The 19,681-nt window shown below is 40.5% G+C and overlaps 2 protein-coding genes across 2 annotated transcripts; both read left to right on the top strand.

Moving 5' to 3' along the window:
* Positions 1–267: 267 nt before the first annotated feature.
* Positions 268–3,622, top strand: LOC139640286 (SKA complex subunit 1-like; the record flags this gene model as incomplete). The annotated part of the gene is made up of 3 exons (XM_071514470.1): positions 268–405; positions 2,181–2,350; positions 3,225–3,622. Coding segments are annotated over 3 exons (457 nt in total), but the record flags the coding sequence as incomplete, so codon positions are not given.
* Positions 3,623–16,225: 12,603 nt separating this feature from the next.
* Positions 16,226–17,758, top strand: LOC139640285 (zinc finger MYM-type protein 1-like). The gene has a single exon (XM_071514469.1). The coding sequence runs from the start codon at positions 16,226–16,228 to the stop codon at positions 17,756–17,758; it is 1,533 nt and encodes a 510-aa protein (XP_071370570.1).
* Positions 17,759–19,681: the final 1,923 nt, after the last annotated feature.

The following is a 19,681-nucleotide window of genomic DNA, read 5'->3' on the forward strand; positions in this document are numbered from 1 at the left end:
AACACCATTAGTAAATGATTACCAGGCACATTAGTTAACTGTTAATTAAGGGTTAGTTAATGCTTATTAAGCATTAACTAACCCTTAACTTAGTGACCCTTAATGTAAAGTGTTACCAATGGCATCGTTTTGAGCTGGGAAGACGGGATGTGGGATCATGTGACATAGACTGTAACTTTGTATCAGGACTTCTGATAGAGAACTTTCAACTTTGACACCAACATTGAATTGCACTGAATGCTGTTTGGCCACGGTCTGATCTCTCAGTGGAAGTGAACCTGCACCGAGCCAGAATGGAGCCGTGGAGCCGCAGCCGGTCCAGCATGAAAACGTCAAAAAGGCCAACAAGAGCCAGATCAGAGAGATGGAGTTCATCACCACGCCAGAGTTTGAGAGCATCCCTCAGTGAGTATTAACACTTCAGTAGTACCCAACACTGAATGATTTCCATCCCTGCTCACTCTCTAAAAAATCTCTTCCGTCTCAGTGTGCTGATACTTGCTTTGGTGCAGAAATAATCACATGACTGGTTTGGTTTGACAGGTTGAGCTTTTGAAACTTTGGCGTCATACCGCTGAAGAAATAGTTTCTTAATATGAGCACTGAGCATTTTATTCCCATTACACATACATAGTCTCAAAACCCAAGCATATACTTTGCCAAAATATGCTTAGACATAATCTCTATTTGTAACAGACCCATGTCAAACTGCATCAATCAGTCAATCTTTATGTGTAGAGAACATTTCATAGAAGTAATAGCAGCATAGTTCTGCTACACCAGTGGTTCTCAACGTGAGGTCCGGGGACCACCATGGGTCCTTGAGGGGGTTCCAGGGGGTCCCCAGCAAATTGATGAATTATTAAACTTCACCATTATTTCATTTACCAGAAGTTAACACAATTAGAGAACGTAGAAGAATGACTATATTGATCATAGTTTCTCTGTTATCGCGCTACCTACAATACAGACAGTCATGGAATTCTGGACAAAATCATATCTAACAATAAAAATATTCTCAGATTTGGGTCCGAGAGACAAAATCTCGTCAAATGGGGGTCCGTGTCCCTAATGTGAACTAAATTAGGGGTCCTTGATATGAAAAAGGTTGAGAATCACTGTGCTACACAACAAAAATAGAAACATACATATAGAATCAGACCTGCCAAATAACATGCATCATCCTCAAAATTACAAATTAAAGTTCAGTCAAACACAGAACTGTTATACCTGTTTTAAATCCCAGAACAATCCCAGCTCTAGTAATGGTGCCTCATTCAATTGCATTACATCTATGTCACCAGCAGATGCCGCTCATGTGTGCTGTTAATTGAAGCTTCCAGTAGTGAACCCATTTTCAATACAATTGGCTTCAGAAAGCCTTGTTTTACCTTCATTAGTCACAGGAGTATTGCACCAGCACTGTGACCCTGACCTTTGACCTTCTTATTTGTAGTTGCTTGTAATGTTGGTGTTGATCTAGGAATGGAAGCTGTTTCTGCTGTTGTTCTCATTGTAAGTCACCCTGGTTAAGAGCTAAAACCTAAATGCCAAAAATGTAAATGTTTATTTAGCCAAATATAGGAAAACTGTCACTAAAAACAGCACTAGTGAAAAAAGAAAAACATAGTGCACATAGACATACTTTGCTTTTGACCTTTCAGGTTTTGTTCAGTGCATCATTGAAAGCCAGAATAAAAACTTCTTTCATGCTCATCCCTGTGGGCACAAAATACAAAATGTTGAAGTAATTATTCCTGGTAGTGAACTAGGGCTGGGCGATATGGACCAAATCAAATATTTTTGACCAAATACCTCGATATCGATATTATGACAATATTGTAGGGATGACTATTGGTGCTTTCATAAAATATTTACACAATGTTCAGAGTTCAGAAAATGACATCACTTTACTGTAATGCAGCCTTTAAAACCAGGAAAAGACACTTATGCCATATCACGATATTACGATATCCAAAATCTAAGACGATATCCTGTCTCATATCACGATTTCGATATAATATCAATATATTGCCCAGCCCTATAGTGAACCTGCTGCTGGAGCAGCTTGTGTAATGTATTGCAACGAGTTGAATTATTCTACTTCTTGATTTGAATGTCTTTGTCTTTTTAAGCCTTACGTTTCTATTCTCTCAAAGCGAATGCTCTGTCCCACCCAGGTACATGAAAGGCCGTGTAAGTTACGAACAGCTCAACGCTGCAGTGCGCAGCATTAACACGGCTGTGACGGGCAAGTACAAGATCCTCCACCAGTCGGCGAAAACTATGAACAACAACACACGCAAGCTTTACCAGCGCTTCAAGGACGAGGAGACAAAAGATACAAAAGGTACGTTGGGATAGAAGCTGCTGTGCTACTGGCAAGGATGTCTGCTTCGTTATTTGTGTTGAACGCACAGCGAAGTTGATGATGGGTAGTTTTGGATCACTTATGTTGATGATGTTGATGAAATAAGTACATGTCCAGAATATAAACAGTGGCCAGCTAAACTGGATGGCATGTAGCCTAGCAGTACTTTTAATTTTTATTAAATACACCCCTGAACTAGGGTTAGACCAATATACGGGTTTGCCTATATATCTGGCTCATACTCGCCTTTTATTAAAAGTGGGATCGGGTCCAGTCAGTGTTCTCCATCTTTTATATAATATAATACAATGCAGTTTGATTACATATTTATTGTATAATAAAATAAATTATTGTACTTTTTACTCTATTACATTTATTTCACAGCTATACTTACTAGTTACTTTTCAGATCAATATTTTATATTTAAAAAATTGGATCATCTTTATAAAATAACTATAAAATAGCATTGTTATATATTAGACTACCCAAAAGTAGAGCTACATTGTTAAAATTAGCTTCACGTTGACTACTTTAAAATGCTGCTTACATGTATATGTATGTCAATTAATCAGTATTAATATTCCAAAAATGTATGAAAAATATAACTCTCTAAATGGGAACAATTTGCATAATGAGTACGTTTACTTTGATACTCTAAGTACATTTTGCTGCCAATACTTATGTACTTTTACTTAAGTACGATTTTGAACTGGAGGACTTTTACTTGTAATGGAGTATCTTTACGTTGTTGTATTGCTATTTTTACTTAAGTGAAAGATCTCAGTACTTCTTCCACCATTGACTGTAACAACACCGGTCTCACTTTTGTATAAAACGTCTTCATCCACGACAGGTCAGCATTTTGTGGTGGAGGCAGACATCCGTGAATTCACTCAGATGAAGGTGGACAAGCGTTTTCAGGGGATTTTGAACATGCTGCGACACTGCCAGCGCCTGCGGGAGCTGCGGGGGGGAGGCCTCACCCGTTACCTGTTACTATGAATGAACACATGTCAATTGTGAGGAGAAAGAGGCTATAAAAAAAAAACTGAACATCCTCTCCCATGAACAGTGATTATTTTAATTTTAATTTTGGTATATGTTACGTTAAATGAAAGCACCAATACCCGCAGAATGGCAGGTATTGGTAACTACTATCTGAGGAATTATGTGATATATTGGAGAAAATATTTAAATTATTAGAATATGTAATTATGACCCTACTTTTCTTGCTTCCGTTTCTGTCTGTGTTGGTGGACTATCGTGCAACAATGCTTTGTATTGATTGCAATGCAATAAAGAATATTTGCTATGAGTATTTTGAGTTTTATCTCAGTTTGTGTTGTTATGAAACCAAGAATGTCTTTACAAAACCATAGGTAGCCTTAAAGGAATAGTTCTCACACGTTTCTCTCTGTTGAAACGTCCAGGAAAAGCACACGCTCAAACCATTTTTCAAATATCTTTTTTTTTTTTTTTTTTTTTTCAAATATCTTGAAATGTTGGTCGTTTCAAGTCAATTTGGGATTGTTTGGCTTCAGGAGACTTTGATTACGCTGGACGAGTCATTTTATGGTTATTTGCTGCTATTTCTTTGGAACTCTGAAGACCGGTCCCCAACAAGTTCAGTTGTTTTGGAGAAGGCTGCTATGGAGTTCTGCTGGGAAGCTCAGGGACTGTTGTACAGACTAACAAACTTCACCTGACTTTCGACAGAATTTTCATTTTTGGGTGAACTATTCCTTTAAGTCACTCCTTACTTTCATGTAAAGGCATTTTCTTAGGGTGGCTGTTATTCCTTCCCTTCTATTGCATTATATCATGATTTTTTTTTTTTTTTTACAATTTTATTTTCTCTTTTATCCTTTTCCAATTGTTGAACTCTGTTGGTGATTTTATCTTGTTTTGTAAAGCACTTTGTAACCTTGTTTTGGTTTATTTACCACTTCAACAGGGTTGAGCTTCAACACACATTTACACAGGGCTTCCTGATGAATGATACTGTGGAGAAAAATCAGTTCCTCCATATTCACATTTTCTTCTTTGACCTTGTATTCCCTTTAGTAGCCCGACAAGCCTGACCATCTTATAGTGCTCTTCATTGAGTATTGTTTGTCGTTGTCATTAATTCCTGTGACAAATATAAATTGAGTTTGCCACCAAATTGGGCTAGTTCTAAAATTGAGTCACAGGTTAAAAAATAAAAGTTCAACTTTTTCTGGACGGACAGATTTGCCACTATCCGTTTAGCCAATCAGAGTCGAGGAGGTGTTCTTGGGTTTGTTTTCGAAAAATGGCGGAGGACACCGAGAGCTTGGAGGCGGCGATAATTCATGTAGTGTACACCATCCCGTTGTATGACTCGTCATCAAAGGATTATAAGAACAAAGAATTATTTACAATAAGAATAGAAACATTATCATATTCTCAACCGCTGTTTTATTCTCATTGTGAGTAGTGTTAATATTGCATGTGTTCATGTGTCATATTGATTGTCATTTAGATGAGGAAACAATGAGGAAATGGAGGCTGTTGAGGGACCAGATACATGACAGAGAGGAAGTAATGTTGGCCTTTCTTGAGCCACATGTGAGGAGCAGGTTACTTCATCAAATATGTGTGAGGAAGCTGAGGGGGTTGTGCAAATTACCACAGAGCAGGGTTCCCATGCATCCTGGAAAACCTGGAAAACAGTTGACCAATTTTCCAGTCATGGAAAACACATGGAAAATGAGACAAAAAGTAAAATGTCCTGGAAAATCTTGTGTTGTCCTGGAAAATTATTTCAACATTCTCCTATTTTCCTTGAGCTGAGAATGAACTACTAGGCTATCGATCAGAGCTCCCCAAAACTGGTAACATTGCCATCTGAAAGGGCTAAGTTATGTTCAGGATCATATTAACGTTCAAATGGTAGTTTATGGACTAGAGTATTTCGAATAGGCTCCACTAGGTTATGTTGTGGAACGCACCCCGAAGTCACGTCACATGGTAGCACGTGCAGGTTGGATGACATTACAACTTAAGTGGCCGAAACTCCGAATAATATAAGTTACGTTATCCTTCAAATATAAATATTAGTCACTGCTGGCTGGTAACTGTGGTAGTTTTTATCAGGTTTATAGATTAACGTTGCTTTCTTCCCAACTTGTTTAAAAAGGTTGAATAATGGGAAATTGGTTAGCATGTTTGGTTCGGTCGCTAAAGTTGACGTGCTTGCTAGCTTGTTTTGCCTGCAAAGCTTTAAGATTTGTGATTCAACTCTGGCTAGGAGCAACGGTTTCAAATGTGTGTTGGGCATTGTTAGCCGGATAACCAGTTAAAGTCGAGATGAAATGAAAAATGCATTTTTAACCCTTTTAGATCACATCCCCGGTCATACTGTGCACCTATTTAACAATATATGCCAAAAAAAAATACAAAAAATCAATTTCTTTGTATTCTTATATCAAAATCCAATCATGTTTTCTTCCTGTAAAACAAAATATGCCGTGTGCTTACCTAAGCATGAACCAACCAATTTCAACCAATAATATCATGACATCCACCCATCAATCATCCTTCAACCTGGTGTGTGTGGAGCCAACAGTCCTCTGTAGCTCCGTATCGCGCTAAACTCTAAGCCCCGCCCACTGTTTAGCGGTCCAATCAAATGCAAAGGATTTGATTTAAATCCCTCTTGTAACTGTACACCGCTCAAATATTCTGTTTCACTGGGAAATACGTCACAGTACAGAAGCTAAAGACGCTCTAACTTCCGTTTCAGTGGGACTTTAAATACTGGCTAATGGTACTTTTTAGCTGCGACCAGCAGCTCTATAGCTCGCTCTGTCGGTCAGTCGGTCAGTCCACAAAAATGTCCCCACGCGTGTATGCATGTGCGTACATGGTCGCAGCTATTGCGAATTCACGCTTGTTGACTTTGCTAGCATTTTCTCTTCAAACGCAATGCTGCATTAAGGTAAAATGGACCATAACATGACATTAAATGTTTAACTTGTGTAGCGGTAGCTCACAGTGGGTGTGATTAGCCTCGTTAAAGACTCCACTTAATATTACTAGTGAAAGGGCTAAGTATGGTGTGATAAACTGATAAGAGTCAGTGGCAGTTAATAATCCTAGCAAACTCGACTAACTTTGAATCGTACATTTAGGTATGTAAAGTTCAGTCTAGATTTGTCAGTAGGCAAAATTGTAGGCTACTATTTGTGTTATTGGTGTTCAGGCTATTGTTGGTGTTCAGGCAGCAGTGGTTAATATAATTCATAAGAAAAAAAGGATTCAGGTTATAAATTCATAATAATGATAAATTGTATTTACATAGCTCTTGCCAAGCATAGAGCACAAAGGGTTTTCCAAAAGAAACATACAAAAAAAATAAATAATACAATGATGGAATACTATAAAAAATAAAAATATAATAACAATATTAAAACAGCATTAAAACAAGGCAAGAAATAAAAAAAACAACAGTAATTTCTAAGCATGTAAGAGATGATGTCATAGATACATTATAGCCATAGACTGCACGTCTTTTAAATCAGACTTCCACAGAGAGGAACATATTAGTGTATGGCGCAATCCCTGTCTGTCATACCAGCTAGATCATCACTGAACATGTCCTGGAAAAGTCCTGGAAAATGATCTCTAGAAAAGAGTGGGATCCCTGGCAGAGGACGACCGCCCGAGTAGATGCAGCTCCTTGAGGTAGTGCAGGTCCCTGGGGCTTTAGAGGTAGTGCAGGTCCCTGTTTCCAGCACCTCCACAAAATAGCAGCAGCTTCAGATCACCTCCACTGCCCAAAGCAACCCACCCCAAAACGACCCCCACACTTGAGGAGCAGCTCTTCCTCCCAAGCCTGAAGCCTGCCTTGAGGTGTACTCCTGTTAAAAAAAGCACCTTGCTAAAATCAGGATGCAGCAGGTTCTCTTTCACCTAGAGTTTGGGGAACAGGCAGTTCCCAGGGTCCTATGTTCCCAGGGTCCTATGTTCCCAGGGTCCTATGTTCCCAGGGTCATATGTTCCCAGGGTCCTATGTTCTCCAGATTTATATGGCACATAATGGGAACATGACAAACGGTCCTATGTTCCCCAGATTTATATGGCACATAATGGGAACATGACAAACGGTCCTATGTTCCCAGGGTCCTATGTTCCCCAGCTCTAATGCAACTGCATTGGTTTCAGGTGTAGGTCAGGCTCTATTTGATATACTTCATCTGAAGCCTGAAAATATGCAAAATGTAAACAAAATAAAAAGAAAATTTCACATTGAGCAAATCAACAATGCCCAATTGCAATACATATTTTTGCAATATATGCGTCATATATGTGTCATACACACATGAAAATGTGTTCATCGAAGCGGTATTCATGTATGTTGATAATAAATCAGTATTTTATACATTTAATAACTGAAAGCAGGATATGCAACCCAATATGTAGACTGCTGGGCATCAGCCTCATCACACAATCTGCACGAAGGTCAGTTTCTGATCGCTGAAATATGTCGACAGCACGGTGCTTTGGTGTACTGGCCAGGTCCGTACATACAGGTGATCCAGTAAGCTCCTGTGTGATCCAGCAGAATGTGTTGCCTCGGATATGACCTGCTGGTATCCGGCCAGTGCTGGTGTTTGATTGTCATTTAGTTGGTGTAAAATGTCAATATTGAAGTCACCACAGACAATAGTAGGGGCATCATGAGGAACACCTTGCAGAAGTTCTTCCAAACTCCCCATCCAGATGCCCCCTGTCTGTCACATCGTGCAGCTACACTGAAGCCGGGTAAAGTCACCTGAGTGTTGCAGCACTTCAGCCTCATTTTCACTGCCAATACCAATTAGTACTAAATTCTACCGGAGAGTAGGTTTGGGAGTGGCTTACCTTAGCCTGGCACTTTTACTATGCCAGTGCAATTGTAGGAGAAACACTTGAGTGTCAATACATTTTAAAAGGAAAAAAAAAACGTCTTATGCACTGCAGTTATTCACCATCTTCCTCTGATGTTCTTTATCCTTCAGCTGGTTTTCCAAGACCTGCAGCTCATCCTCTGATTTTGCAGGTTCAACCGCATCCAGCAGTGATTCCCTTTAAACCATCAGACTCGTGGATTTTGAGCCTCCTTAACATCTGTATGATGTCTTTCTGGGTGTCAGTGATTGTGGCAAGCTGCTGCAGTACTACCTTTCTGAAATTCTGGATATAAACAGAGTCGTGGCTAAAAGTAGTTACATCCTTACACTTCTCACAAAACTGAATTTCCTCTACAAACAACTGCAAATATCTGTCTATGAGCAAAGAGCTGTTTCCATATAATATCCATATCTACCTTTTACTCTGATCTTGTGTCCACTTGAGCTGTTGCGCCAAATGTAGAGAACTCTGCCAAAGATGTTTTTGGCATGTATTATTTTCTGTAACATTTTCAGGCCTTGGTACTACTCTGTTCAACAAATCATTTGGGTGGAAAGTAAATGGGCCTATATTGTGCTCATGTGACCAATTCATTCATTAGCAAATCCATCACTTAACCATTCATTTGGGGAAGGGGAAATTTATACCCTTTAGTGTACTTCATAGTATTGTACTGAGTATTACAGTCAGTCCAGACAGGAAAAATTGTGTCAACTTATTCTATTAGGTGTACTTTGTTTCACAATATTCTTTATTTTTTGTTTTTCTTTGTTTATTCATTATAAGGTTATCAGAGTTATCACTTGGATTATACATCACTTGCATTTGTGTTTGTTAAAATGCATGTAGACAAACTGGGTAATGAAATATGACGCCCATGTCTATAATGCATTATAAACATACTTATAATGCGTTATAATCTGCTTATAGCACTGTATAATTATAGTTATAAGCATTCATAAATATTCCTAATGCTTTATAACAATAATCATAACACATTATAAAGCATTTTATAATGACTTATAAGGTCAAGTATCATAATACTTCATAATTGATGGTCACTCACGGACATTTTTTTTGCAAGGATCATAGTGCATTATAATTCTCATAGTTGTAATACATTGTAATCATTTTATAATGCATTATAATCACTGTTATAATGCATTATAATGTGATTATAAGTTACTCTAAGTGGTCATTGGGTGCTTTAAAGTTAAGTAATGAAATTCCTGAGGTATAGGCAGATATAATACATTCATGGATGACATACATGGATCATTTCAATTATTTTAACACACACATACACACACAGCAATACGGCTCACCATGGGCCTGAACACCGCCTGAATTTAGGGGGAAAAAAGTGAAAATGAATACCAAAATATGTATTCAAGAAAATTGCCTTCATCACTGGAGATAGAAATGTAGCAAGGGTTACGCATTCTTTTTCTGGACTTTGGTTCTGATTCAATAGAGGATTGCTCCTCAAAGTGCTTCGCCCAGCGCTTAGCTTCCTCATAGTCCTCTGCATGGAAAATTAGCATGGACAATACATTTCAGGCATTTATTTTCAAAGAATAAAAATATTCATCATGATTTTGAACAGTAAGGCTGGGCAATGGGCACACGATAGCGGAACTATAGTTCACCCAAGGAAAAATGGACAAGTCAAAGTGGTGAATTTAGGCTGTTAATTAATATGCATGGAATTACTGCATAATTACAGTACATTGGATGGAATTAGATTCACTTCCCCACTGGGGTTTCCTAAGGAAGCACTATGAACTCAATCAGATGTTCTGATGAAGGTCCTCTGATTGGTGGCCACAAGAAGATTAGTCAGGTGTACTGATTCTGATATTCGGTCACAATATCGCAATGCCTGAAAAATGTCCCAGATATTTGGTACCATCATAATATTGCCCTGCCCTACTGACCACTACTTAAGTTACCATGGCTGTTTAAGAATTTATGCAAACAGCAGCAGTCATGCCAGGGAACACCCAAACTCTAAAGAGCCTCCAGTCAGGACTTGGAGGCAAGCATTTCCTTATCCATTGCGGAAGGGAGTGTTGGACCGGAACAGGAGAGGTGAATGCCGGCTATCGATTGGGTGGAGAAGTGGGTGTGCAAAAGGGTGCTCCAAAACCAAAATAAAAGTTTTTATTGAAATTGCAGATCGCCACACTCTCTCCCCTTTAGAAAAAGCCGAGGACAGGCAGTAGAGCTGGGTATCGGTACTCGATACCTTTAAGGTATCGACCGAAATAACTCAGTACCAAGTAGTATCGAAACTTCCAAACTTCAAACTATACCTGCATTTGATCCTTTTTGCACACAGATCTAGAAAAAAATGACTATTTGTATGGTTTTGCTCGCAGCCAATCACCGCAAGCGTTCTTCGATTTAATGCGACGTGTGATTGGCCCGCTGCCGCAGCAGCTACAGCCCATACAGTCTGTGGTGGTGAAGTCGAGCGCGGTGTGTGTGACGGCAGTTGGCAGTTCAGCGTGCCGAGATGCCACCAAAACGTTCTAAAGTATGGCTATACTACACGCCTGTGGCGTCTGATAAAAATAAATGCATAAAATGCGGAAGGATTATCTCAGGAAAAACTGGGAATACGAGTAACATGATAAAGCACCTGGAGAAAACTTCAGGGTGCACCGTGTTCAGGCCAATGGCTTCTTCGACACCGGCGTCGTCTTCTCCTCAAGAGGACACGCCGCAACTGTCGATTACTTCAGGTAAGATAAATGGTTACTAGGCTAACACCAAGTCCGCCACCTCAAGAAAAAGCTGCATGCTTTGGAGAAAAAAGGCAAGACTACTCCTACTCCGCCGACTCCAACGCGGAAAAAGTATGAGAGAGCAAGAATGGAGCAACGTCGACTCCCCCACTTTGGTATGTATTATGTGACAAAGTTGTATGTATTATGTAAAATAGATGTTTGTCTATCTTATTCACATTTACTTGATTAGCAGATGCTTTTATCAAAAAGCGCCCTACCGTACAGACATACATTTTAATCAGTTTGTGTTCTTCCTGGGTATTGAATCCATGAACTTGTTGTTACCTCCTTGCTCTGCCAATTTCTCTACTAGTTGAGCTACAGGAACATTGTATAACACTATGTGTCACCAATATATAAATATAATGCCACTAATTGTTACTGCTTTACTTCTTTACCTGTTACAGAGAACGTGCTGAACACGTGGTGTCAGCATATTACTGGGCCTGGCAAGAGACAAGCCGAAAATGCCAAACAGCGTGTCACTCATGTCCGGCAGTGGGTCATCTTCATGACTGAGAAACAAGTGCCTGAGATGACTTTGGGTTTTCTGAAGAATAGAGACAGGCTGGATGCCAGCTTAGGACGCTCCTAACTGTCCTGATCTGCCGTTCCCAAACACCTCCCATGTGACTGGCATCAGGTACGTTCATAGTGAAGTCACATTGTTTTTCGGCCAAGTAAGCAGTCAATCTGTCTTTGTCCACTTCTCTTAAAGCCTTTGTCAGTTCATTTTTCGCCCCAACAAAATTTGTCCCTTGGTCCGATCTGATTTGGATGATCCGGATCGGGAATGTGCGGTGCTTCCTGAAGTTTCTAATAGATGCGCAACTGCCTGAGGTTAAAGCTCCCCGTAAACATTTACCGGGAGCTTTGTTCACACTGCAGTCAATGGGGAAGCAGTCCAGGAAGGATTTGCTGTCTCACAGACAAGCCATCCGCATAAAAAAATCAGGTAGGTTCCACAAGTCTTTGTTATGGCCTTGTTTTCCCCCTCTTTTTTTTCCCTCTCTGTCCTCTCTCTCCCTGTCCCTTTCTGCAGGTATCTCTGGCTCCGGAGCTGCATGTTTCTGATCTGCCCAGTGTTTATTGTTTGTTGATTAATACTCATCTTTTCTCTCTCCACTCTCACTCACAAGAAATGCTCATAAGCCCTGTCCACATTACTGCATTCCTGCGGAAGGTCCAAAAGGAGATCCCAGCAGCTCTCCGTAAGTATATTACTGTAGGGAGTGACTTTTACAAAATCCATTAGTGGCAGCAGAGCAGTGTGTCACCTACCTTGTATATCCTTTTACTTTTACATTTGTACGACTGGACACAGGAAGGGGGTCATCGCAAACATGACGGTGGATGAGGTGATGAATGCGCAGAAGGACAGTTCCGACCAGCGGATAATCCGAGTAAGAAAATGCCGATTCTTTTATTCTCTTTTTTATGCACTGAAAAGCATTGATAGCTATTCCAAATGCAATATATTATTCCCTAATCCACTGAAAAGCATTGATAGCTATTCCAAATGTAATATATTATTCCCTAATCCACTGAAAAGCATTGATAGCTATTCCAAATGTAATATATTCTTCCCTAACCCTATTCCAAATGTAATATATTATTCCCCAATCCACTGAAAAGCATTGATAGCTATTCATAGTGTTTGCTTGTTTCTTTCACAGGTGAAACAGCATAAAACCAAGGAGACATTTGGTCATGCTCTCATTCCACTGACGAAGGCGGAGTACATGTGGTTTAACCGATTCCTGTACCACCGCGAAAAAATTCCCTTGTGGCGATTCAGAACTGGTCCTTTGCAAACAGCAATGGGGGCCCATTCCAAGACCTACTGAATGCATTTCAGAAATGCTGGACGGAGTTTGGCCTGCCGGGGACACCGACCTTCTCACTCATTCGCGGCAGCATCAGCACTTGTGTAAGATATTTTCTTTTTTTCAAATATTAATCAAAAGTGTGCACTATTATATTTTTGCACCATATTTCATATTTTGTATTTTTGTAGACTGGAAGATCCTTGGAGCAGCAGAAGAAGTCCCGTGTTCGGCGAATGATGTGCCACTCAACTGCAACTGCTGAGAAATTTTATGAGGCGGACTTGGAAGAGAAATAATTATTTAAAACTTCTTAAATTAAAAATCTTTGCAATGATGTGTCTCTAATCCACACAGCACAATGCCTAAGTAGACATAAGCATGTTCATTCTGCAGCACCCAAGGTTCAAACTCACAACCTTTGCCACCAATGGCGAGTCTTGATCGTGTTGAGCTACCTGAGAAGTGGGATAATTAGAGGAGGCTTCACACTATGACTTAGCCAACCACCAGGGTGCATGATAACAGCTGTCCATGCATTTACAGGCAGATTTCAAACTAGTGTCAAATATTCAGTATTCAAGACAAAATTCTGAGAATTTGCATACTTCATCTAGACAACAGAGATGTCTGTAATTTATTTTTACAAAGATTGATTGCTTCATAAGTGAAAAACTGATGTTTAAAGATGCTCTATTTCCATTGACTGCAATAGTTTACATGAGGGCAGAATTCAAAATACCGTCAAAAATTCAGTTTTTGAGATAAAATTCTGAACTTTTACACACTTCATCTACCATGACAGCAAAATTTTGTCATTTATCTTCATGAACATTGGAGATTTATTTAGCGAGAATTTGCAGTAGCTGTTTACAGTACTGTTTACAGTAAAACATTTTGATGCACTGTGGGCTCAATTTTTGATATTTCAAAAATCTGGGTGGATCATTTGTGGAGGACAGTCTGAAGATGCAGTGTAGCAAGTTTGGTGTCAATTGAGCAAAAAATGTGGGAGGAGATAGGTTTAATTAGTTTTACAGTTTTTGAGAAAAACAGAGTGATGGACTTCATAATTTGCACTAGGTTGAAGTTTACAAAGGTTTCTTCACACTTGGGCCTACATTGAGGTTGAAGTTGCAAAGCTGTAGCACATACGGCTGATTTGTAATGAATTTTCAAAGTTTTAAACTTTAGACGGTTGCTGTAGCGCCACCATCAGGACTACTGACCCCCAAAGCCAGTTGAGTAAGTTTGGCATGGGGCTGGACCTATGTGCAAAGTTTTGTTTATTTTCATGCATGGGAAGGCAGGCATTTCCTTGTAGGAAGAAGAAGCAGAATAATAACAACTAGAAAAGGTTAAATTTTCTGAAGAAAATTTGTGTGCTTGCTTCAGCAAGAGGAGGCTGAACACAGTTGAATTTCATTACAAAGAGTTTAAATGTCTGTACATTTTGAGTATTTCTATCTGGTGTTTGAAGTAGTAGCTGAAGTTATAGTTGTAGAACTATCAGAAGAAAGAGTAAAAGAGTGAAAGTGTTTGAATTAGAGCTGAAGTTATAGTTGTAGCAGTATCTGTAGAAAGAGTAAAAGAGTGAAAGTGTTTGAAGTAGTAGCTGAAGTTATAGTTGTAGCAGTATCTGTAGAAAGAGTAACAGTGTGAAAGTGTTTGAAGTAGTAGCTGAACTTATAGTTGTAGCAGTATCTGTAGAAAGAGTAAAAGTGTGAAAGTGTTTGAAGTAGTAGCTGAAGTTATAGTTGTAGCAGTATCTGTAGAAAGAGTAAAAGTGTGAAAGTGTTTGAAGTAGTAGCTGAAGTTATAGTTGTAGTAGTGTCTGTAGAAAGAGTTAAAGTGTGAAAGTGTTTGAAGTAGTAGCTGAAGTTATAGTTGTAGTAGTATCTGTAGAAAGAGTTAGTGTGAAAGTGTTTGAAGTAGTAGCTGAACTTATAATTGTAGTAGTATCTGTAGAAAGAGTAAAAGTGTGAAAGTGTTTGAAGTAGTAGCTGAACTTATAGTTGTAGCAGTATCTGTAGAAAGAGTAAAAGAGTGAAAGTGTTTGAAGTAGTAGCTGAACTTATAGTTGTAGTACTATTAGTAGAAAGTGTGAAAGTGTTTGAAGTAGTAGCCGAACTTATAGTTGTAGCAGTATCTGTAGAAAGAGTTAAAGTGTGAAAGTGTTTGAAGTAGTAGCTGAACTTAAAGTTGTAGTAGTATCTGTAGAAAGAGTAAAAGAGTGAAAGTGTTTGAAGTAGTAGCTGAACTTATAGTTGTAGTCAGTGGCGACTGGTCATTAGGGCCATAGCCCCACCTGTTGTCACCAGAAAGAACTGCACACAAATTATATTATGAATTCTCAAAGACTATTATCTAATATAATGTATAATCTATGAATATAGCATCTTCCTAAATTGCATATCATTTGTGTTAGGATTTTAGTTAATGTTTATTGGTCCCTGCCGTGCTGCTTCAGACTGCGTTCTCCCGATTCGTGTCCGCAGTAGGCCTAGGGTGGCGTGAATGGGCTAGCCCCTCTCTCACTATGCAATGTGTATTGTACGTGGGAAAATATGAATACGCATGCTCAGAGTGTTACTGTATTCAATGTAGATCACGCGAATTTAGATCACGTGCTGACAGCACGTAGCCCCACTACAGCGTCATTTCATATTTCAGAGTTGATTGGCTATCTGTCTGGCGCGGCGCGAACATTAGTCGGCAAGAAGAGGGAAGACATTTTTAGCTTAACTAACGCCAGCTAATTTGAGAAAATGAACGAAGTGGATTTCATACTCGAGCACAGGTTTGAAACCCTTAATTTGGAGGAGAAATACGAATTAAAGCGCCTTGGTGCCCACCAGCCACGGGATATTGTCATCACTCAAACTGCTGGTAAAAGTAACCGCGGGTTTAACGTGGAGTGGTTTTCGAAGAAAAAGTGGCTAACGGTTAGCATACAAAAGAAGGCGCTCTTCTGTTTTCCATGTCTGCTATTTGGTGGAGATGGTACTTGGTCGAGGACGGGTTACAAAGATTTGAAACATCTTTCTGAGAGGATCGCAAAACATGAGAGCAGCGGGAGTCATCTGGACAATGCGGTGAAATTGGGCTTACTTGGAAGAGTAAACGTCGCTGTCCAAATTGACAGTGCATACAGGCGCTCCATTGAGCAGCATAACAAACAAGTGGAGGAAAACAGGTACGTGCTCAGTCGGATCATAACATGCATTAAACTGTGTGGAAAATGTGAGACAGCACTGCGGGGCCACGACGAGTCGGCGGACTCTCTGAATCCGGGAATATTCAGATGCATTTTCGAGACAATGTGTGAGGGCGATTCGAGGCTTCAGAGGCACTATGATGCTCAGCCCATCTTCAAAGGGATATCCAGCACTGTACAAAACGAACTGTTAGACTGTATGTATGAAGTGTACAGGGAGGAGATAGCCAAGCAAGTGGACGAGACATCATTTGTCGCCATACAGGCAGACGAGACAACTGATGTCTCTTGTAAATCACAAATGGTGGCTGTGCTGCGATACATGTTGCCTGACAATACAGTGACAGAGAGGTTTTTGGAGTTTGTTGAAGTCAAAGATAAAACTGGACTCGGCCTCTCTAATAGCATCAAGGGTGTGCTGGAACCACTGAAACTGGGAGACAAGCTGATCGCTCAGACTTATGATGGTGCGGCTGTAATGAGTGGGAACGTCCGTGGGGTACAGACGCTAATGAAAGAGACATATCCACATGCCCAGTTTGTTCACTGCTACGCCCACCAGCTGAACCTGACCTTGCAGCAACTTTGTTCAGCAAGGATGAGCGTCCTGAAGGTGTTTTTTGCAGATTTAACTGCTTTTGCCACCTTTTTCTCTGGCGCTCCCAAACGTGTTGCGGCTCTTGCAGAGGCAACACAGAGACGCATCCCAAGGCCACCCGCTGTGCGATGGAACTTTAAAAGCAGAACTGTCAGTGCAGTTTGGGAGAACCGCGCCGCGCTGCTCCAGTGTATGGAGGCCATACGCACACAGCCAGGATGGGATGAGGCCACCATAAGTGAGGCATACGGTCTGTCAAAGAAACTCCGGGACAGAGCCTTTCTGCAGCTGCTGGAATTCTTTTTCTTGCTTATGCCAGAAGTGGATGTTTTATACAACACTCTGCAAAAACGGAGCATCGATGCACCTGGGATTAGCAGTGCGCTCACCCGTTTCAAGGAGAATGTCCAGAATATGCGGCAGCAAACTGATGAATTAGCCGCCACCGCTCATGATGGAGCAGACGAGCCAGGCCGACGAGTAACCAGCACAGCGCCGGTGATGAAGGAGGCATGCGACACAGTCATCTCTCAGGTGGAACAGAGGTTTTCACAGAGTGACCACCTGATCGCTGCAAAGCTGGTTGACAGCTCGCTCTTCCCACAATTTGTCCTGTCATTCCCTACATCTGAGCTTGACTGTGCTGTGAAACTATGGCCTGTAGGAAACGAGGAGAAGTTGAAGTCTGAGCTGACCACTCTGTACCGCCACACTGAGCTTCATACTGGAAAGACGGCCCTGTCTCTGTTAACATCCATCCATGAGAACAACTTAGAGGAGGCTTTTGCTGAGACCGTCACTCTGCTGAAAATTATCATAACAACTCCTATGACAACATCTGAGTCAGAGAGGAACTTTTCCACCTTGAAGAGGATAAAAACGTTCACTCGCAATACCATGGGACAGCCGCGACTCAACGCATTGGCCATGCTGTCCATCGAAAGCCAGCTGATTCAGGAGCTACATGACTTCATCCCCAAAGTCATCGAGAAGTTTGCCCAGAGGAAGAACCGCCGTGCCGCCTTTCTCTTCAAGTGAGCCCTCAGCTTTGGTGAGTGAAAGCATATTTTATCATCCTGCCTTTGTGGTGATGGTCCGTGCATTGGCCATATTGTTGTGCTGGATCGATTTATATAGATGGTGACGAGTGTCAGTGTGTCCATGCTTATCTATTAAGGTTGTTGTCATAATGTTGTTGTCATAGAATGGCACTGTATCCCTAAAAAGTTGCCTGTACGCTTCGTTGTGGCCTTCAGTGGTGTTGAGCTCTTTGCTGTTCGCTTATGGCCCTGTAGACTCATTTGTTCTGAGCTTGGTTGTGTCGGCTTAAATATTGCATTCTTAATTTAGGCTTGTGGCGGTGGTAATGTAACTTGTGTAATTGCTCTGTCTTCTGCGGCATTCCATCTGCGAAAATATACACTTGACCAATGAAATCTTTTGCTTTCTATGATGTCACATTTTCAAACGTTGTCCCAGGCTGAAATAAATATGTGTGGCTTTCGATCGCTAAAAGGCTTGGGTACGGGGATGATGGTTAGGCCGTGCGCCTTTACGCACAGGTGAGGCAGAGGCACACTCTGATCCACACGGACTAGGAAGGCTAATATAGATATATAGGCACAAATTAAATTATCGCCTGCCAAAGTGAGAGTATGGTGCGCTTCACAGACAACATATGCAAACTATGATCTATTTTCTCCACAGCTGTAGCCAGAACAGCAACTGGTTTCACCTCAAACACACTGCAAGTCGTTGCTCAGGGTCGATTGGCTCCGCGTCATGTAAAATCCAGTAAAAGCAGAAAAACATGCAGTAAATTCACGACGATTGAAAGAGCCTGTCATGTTTTTTTTGGTTTTTTTTAATATCTTATAGTTCGTTATAGTTTTATCATTTAATTGCTCAGTTCTTTGTGCCGTTTTGTCGCGCCGCGACATTATCAGTTATGAATTTGTTTTTCACTGCGTGAGAAGACTGCATGTGAAAAGTGTCAATTGTGTGAGTCTCACGTTCAATGCGTGAGAGTTGGCAGCCCTGCGCTTAGCTGTTGTTTCAGAACAATGGACAGCGCTGTTTGTTGACGTGTTAAAAACCACACATCAGTAGCAAGAGAGAGTACTGTAGTTTTCCTGGTATGTAGGCTATCTATTGAAGTAGCTGGTGCCCCACCAATTTTTTACATATAAAAACGCCACTGGTTGTAGTAGTATCTGTAGAAAGAGTAAAAGTGTGAAAGTGTTTGAAGTAGTAGCTGAAGTTATAGTTGTAGCAGTATCAGTAGAAAGAGTAAAAGAGTGAAAGTATTTGAAGTAGTAGCTGAAGTTATAGTTGTAGTAGTATCAGTAGAAAGAGTGAAAGTGTTTGAAGTAGTAGCTGAAGTTATAGTTGTAGTACTATCAGTAGAAAGAGTAAAAGACACACACACACACACACACACACACTACTGCTACAACTTCTACTATTTTAAACTACTATTTCAACTACTTCAAACACTGAAACCTCTAGTACTGTAGTACTACTACTACTTCTAGTACTACCTCTACTACTAGTACTGCAGCTTCTACAACTATTGCTCTGAACATGCATAAAACCAAGGATATGGTTATTGATTTTAGAAAGGTGACCCTGTACCGGGATCTGGGGTGGAAGAGGTTTCCAAGTGGATTTTCTTCAGAGCCAAGTTCTTGGGTAAGGTTACTACAGATACTACTACAGTGTCAGCAGTCTCTCTACTACACTGTAGTTGTTTTATAGACTTGCACTGGCTTTCACTCTTTTGCTCTTTCTACTACTACTAACTATTACTTCAGCTAGTTACTGGTCAAAGCACCCTATGCCTCCTTTTAGACTGACCAAATTACAACATAGCTTTAAGTTAAACAATGTACTAGGATTGTGTACACAACTCACCCGTCCTCTGAAGTTCTCTATTTGTTGCTATCTGGGTAGCTGCTGCTG

The sequence above is a fragment of the Centroberyx affinis genome, unplaced genomic scaffold, assembly GCF_046629955.1.
Source record: "Centroberyx affinis isolate AG114_WGS23_722 - 3 ecotype Tasmania unplaced genomic scaffold, CSIRO-AGI_Caff_v1 ptg008924l_1, whole genome shotgun sequence".
Classification (NCBI taxonomy): domain Eukaryota; kingdom Metazoa; phylum Chordata; class Actinopteri; order Beryciformes; family Berycidae; genus Centroberyx; species Centroberyx affinis.